Below are 4,990 nucleotides of genomic sequence, written 5' to 3' on the forward strand. Positions count from 1 at the left end.
AAACAAAGAAACAAACAAACAAACAAAAAAACCCAAAAGATGGCCACAAAGAAAACATCAGACCAAGGAAGTGTGAACTGACCAAGGAACAGCCCCTTGAGGCAAACCTGTTACTTAAAGTTCATGATTATGTCCCAGGTGGAGAAGACGGGCCCCAGAGCCTTGATCACAGGTTTACATGGGTGGTTGGGACGCCAATCTAGCTTACTTGACAACTATGAGGGTCTGAACTGCTACATGAAACTGTCTGTGGAGCAGGGGACTTCAATCCCTGGCTTAGAACACAAAAATGTAGTTGTCATGTAGGACTGAAGCCATCAGATGAGAAGTGCCCCAACATGTGTTTTCTTCTCCAGCACTCTGACTAAGAGGACGGAAAGAGCAACAGCAACCGAGTGTCCTGTCCTAATGAACAGAACCTTGTGTATGGCCTCTTACCTCACAGCATCCAGGCGTTTGTTCTGCCGAACAAGTTCAATGAACTCCTGAATCCTGAGGCTGAACTCCAGGCAGCTCTGAGGGCAAAGACAGACAGGGTTAGGTGTCATCTGTCAGCAGTGAGATGGCCTAGGCGCCCGGGCACCAGGATCCACAGGTCCCACAGATTCTATCATCAAAACTCAGGGCCTCCCATGGGCACTGAGAAGCAATGCTATGGCCAGAGTCTCTATTCTAATGGACAAGTCCTCTTCCAGTAGGACTAATGCATTATGCAGATGGTGAGTTCAATACCCGAAGGCAGTCATGTGGCATCTGTATAGGCAGCAGACAGGGATTGTTTTAGCTCCCAGAGTACACGGGGTAAAGTTAAGTGACTGTATGAGGAAATCCTGCCAACTCCCTAGAGAGTTTTCCAGGTCCCCTACAGTCAAGATCCTATTGTCTATGAATACCATAAAGTAATTCTTCCTCCATTCTTCCTCTAGCTGGGCATGGTGGCACACACCTTTAATCCCAGCACTCAGGAGGCAGAAACAGGCAGATCCCTGTGAATTAAAGACCACCTGGTCTACATAGTGAGTAGTTCAGGACAGCCAGAGCTATGTAAAGAGACCTTGTCTTAAAAAGTTTCCTCTCTACCACCTCCACCAGGCTTCAACTCAGCACATTTCTTGTCTGTACTGTAAGCCATGCTGCCCGAGCTGGTGGTTGCTCTGTAAAAATGTCCACAAGTTGTTTTATCTAAGACTGATATCTGGTAGAAGGGGACAGTGCCAAGTGGGTATGAGGTAGCAAGAAGGTGGAACCTCAAAGGTGCTGACACGGAACACTAAGACAACAACAAAAGATGGAAGGCTGAAAAGATGACCAGGAGGGTTCCAGGCAGAAACGGGGATAGTACAAAGGCCCTAGGAGAGAAGGAAAAAATACCTGGAGCAATAAGTCCAAGGAAGCTAATGTTCCTGTCAAGACTCAAAGGTCCAGGCTGGGGGATCAGGAGACCAGAGAATGGGTGCATCCATAAATGCAGAAGCTTTAAGATTTGCAGTTGTAAGGAAGATCTGAGATCAGCACCACAACGGCTCTTGGGGACAATACAGGGTATGCTGGTAGATGCCATCTACATAGAAGCTCAAAGCTGACTCTAAAACCAGCACTACAATCCAATGCAGGCAGAAGTTCCTGTGACTAGAGGCTAGCTAGTAGGAATATTAACCACCTTACACAGAAAGCACCTTTCTTTGCAAGTAATAATCTAAAGATCCCCAGGCAACGAGCACCGGACAGTGGAACACTTGCCCAGCATGTACAGAGCCACCTGTAAAACCAGCACCTAGGAGGCTGAGGCCTCAGTAAATCTGAGGTTAGCCTGAGGCAATGTCCTCCTAAAAGATACTCAAAACCTTCAGCATAGCTTCAGGACACATAAAACACTTCCTAACAGAAAATAGTAACGAGGATATGAAAAACTAGTCTAAGACTATTCATCATAGGTCACTGATTTCAGAGAATCCGTATTAGAACAGCACAGACTTCACATGGCAAGTAAATCATTCCTGAACATCTAAGACTTAACTCAATTCTCCAGTGCCACATCCTTTCCCACCTAGCCTCCTCTATGTACCCAGTCCCCACGGCCCACTTCAATGTAACTTCAGCAAAGCATACTCCATCTCCAGCTGCTTTGACTCTATTCCACCAACACAGTGTAACCATAGCTTGACAATTCTGTGCAGGAAGATGACAGAGATATCCACTCCTCTGATCCCTGCACTGGGGCCCTTCCGTGCCCAGGCTGAGGGTCAAGCAGGCTGGAAACAGTACATTTCAAGCCAGAGCAGGTGCTGTCCTGACTGAGTGGTGGGTGGCAGGCTTATCAGGAAAAGACAGGGTACCCAAGGCTCCCTAGGAGCAGCCTGGCCCCACTGACGAAGAGATACATGTGAGTGCTCTGCTCCCTTTAAAACCAGGAAACAAAGCAGGACTGAAAGGTGAACCTGCACATTAGAGCCCCATTAAGTTGCAGAGTAACACTGTTCCTCCTATAATTGGTGGGCACCAGGAGGATGTTTAACAGCAGGATGAGACCACTGTACAGGTATTAAAGGAAAAGCAGTACCCTTCCTCCGAACCCTGACGGCGTTTCTCCATGTAACAGTTCTGGCTGTCCTGTAGACAGCTTTGCAGACTCACTTTGTAGACTAGGCTGGCCTTAAATTCAAATTCAGAGATCTACCTGCCTCTGCCTCCTGAGTGCTAGGATCAAAGGTGTGCACCACCACCACCACAGCTCAGTGGAAAGTTTTGTTTCATAAAGCATATACCTTAAATCTGCCTTTATTATTTAGGAGCAATATTCCCTAACAATTAACTTTCAAATACCTTACCAATATACAGAGTGCCAGTTTGTCATGCAAATTAAGCCTCCAGACCTAAATCTAAAACATGTATCTACCAAGTCATATAGTGGAATGACGGGCCACGCTGTTCACTCTACAGCAGCTGGAGACTCTGAATTTACCATTCTGTGTGACTTCTAGACAAAAGGCTTCCAGGTTGTTCTTTCAGTGTCCTGTCTAGTCTAGAGACCAAAGCTAATTTACAGATCTTATCTTGGTGCCCTGTTATATTTCTAATTTAGTGAAACTGCATCTGAGATGTTTCTTTTCCCATCCAGATCAGTGTGTCTGATTTGTGGGACTTCAGTGCAGTGCGGCTCCTCCACTATTTCTCCGATAGGAGGAGAGAGCATGTGTTCATGTGCTCATGTGATGTGATGGGCAACCCTATCACTAGGCACCTTCACAGTGTGTTTATGGACACCCCTAACATTCCCTTCTATCTCACTGCTTAGGCACTAAGGTAATGCTTATCAGTTCAGCACTCAATCAGCACCTCAATTTCTCAGAGTGTCCACCCCTGATCCACATAGTAAATTCAACAAGTTTGTAGACACACTGCCTAGAGAGGTCAAAGCTTGTGAGATCACTTCATGAAAGATAAAAGCCCAGTGTTTTCTGTGATCCTCACTGGTGGTTCTACTCTTTTGTTCCATCTTCCTCTCATGCTCACTTTGGCAGTCCTGAGTGGCAGAGTGTCACTCTTGGCTGGTTACTACATGACCCCAACAAACTCAACCCGATGGATTAAAGCAGCAGTCTAGAATACAGCTCCTCTGGTGGAAGCAGGGGCTACTAATGAAAACTAACACATTTCTGCTACAAAGCCCTAAGACGATAATTTTCAGTGAGCAGGTTTAAGGTCTGTGGTCTGTGTTTCACTTTGAAAGAATGTTTTAAAAGTACAAAGTATATATTCAGTAGAACATCACACCCCAGAGTTGTGTAGCCCCTATCTGACTAAGTGGGGAACCCACAGCTGTCTCAACTCATAAGTGCAGTGGGCATGAACCAAACCAACACAAGAGGCAGGGTTTTTACCTAAAGGTAAAGCACCAACACCCAAACACCTTGAACCCCACCTTACATCCAACAACTCGATCTTACAAACCATCACCAAACCAAAAGGTTGCAAGCAGGTGAGGGCATGATGGTCCTGGAGAGGAGGCACAGCTACTCAACTTTGGCCTCTCTTTTAATAGAGACCCATCCTCACCAGAAGTCCAACTGGGAAAGCCCACATACCTTCATCTTCCGGAGTCGGGACTTGTTATCATGGCACCAGGCAAGGCAGGTGGCTGTCTCACGCCTCTCCAAGGATTCTTCTACTTCTTTGGCTGTCAGGAACATCTCGATATTCACAAGGTCCTTAGAGGAAGGGGCAGCTCAGGTCACAACATGCCTGTGGCCTACAAGCAGGGGCAACTGATTTCTACCCTCTTCACCCCAGCCTCCCAACCAGAGTTTTGGCTTGGCCCTACTGCACCCCTGCCTCCGGTTCAACCTGTCTGGGGCACTGCTCATAGAGAGTACCCAGGGAATAGATTCCAGGAGCAGAAATGGTCCGTGATGACTGGGAAGCTTACATGTGGCAGATGCCTACTGGTTAGGGGAACCAGACCCATCCTGTTGTAATAAAGAAAGATCAACAAGGATCATAACCAGACTGTTATAGATAGCACAGGGTACAGGCACTCTGTGGTTAACCTTGTCAATTTGATGAGACTTAGAATCACCATGGAAATTAATCTCAGCATATTTGTAAGGGACCACCTAGCTTAGGTAAATTTTAAAGGTAGGAAGATTCATGGTAAATGTGGGTTGTACTATTCCAGGGGCCACAAGTATCAAGTCTGAAAACAGAGAATGCAAACTGAGTACCAGTAATCATCTAACTTCCTAACTATGTACACACACAAACAGCTGCCTCCTGCTTCTGTTGCCATGCCTTCTCTGGCATGATAGACTATCTCCTGTAACTCTCAAATTAAACCTTTCTTAAGTTACTTTTGTCAGCCATTTTGGTACAGCAACAAAAGCTATACCCCAAACAAACCACAAACCAGTGTACAACCTTCTTCAAGCCCTCAGCATACGGCACAATGCCTCTACAGTGCTACAGTGCGTGTGTGTGTGCGTGTGTGTGTGTG

General features: G+C 46.3%; 1 protein-coding gene across 5 annotated transcripts in view; it reads right to left on the bottom strand.

The window, feature by feature from the left end:
* Window positions 1-4,990, bottom strand: part of Maea (macrophage erythroblast attacher) — a 37,408-nt gene that overhangs the window by 7,882 nt on the left and 24,536 nt on the right. For all 5 annotated transcript variants that reach the window (XM_005366077.2, XM_005366080.1, XM_026788744.1 and 2 more), the window contains 2 exons: window positions 4,086-4,208; window positions 439-515 (listed from right to left, as the gene is read on the bottom strand). In XM_005366077.2, the coding sequence (XP_005366134.1) occupies window positions 439-515; window positions 4,086-4,208 (200 nt within the window). The remainder of the gene's footprint in view (window positions 1-438; window positions 516-4,085; window positions 4,209-4,990) is intronic.

This window comes from Microtus ochrogaster, unplaced genomic scaffold, assembly GCF_000317375.1.
Source record: "Microtus ochrogaster isolate Prairie Vole_2 unplaced genomic scaffold, MicOch1.0 UNK6, whole genome shotgun sequence".
Lineage (NCBI taxonomy): Eukaryota > Metazoa > Chordata > Mammalia > Rodentia > Cricetidae > Microtus > Microtus ochrogaster.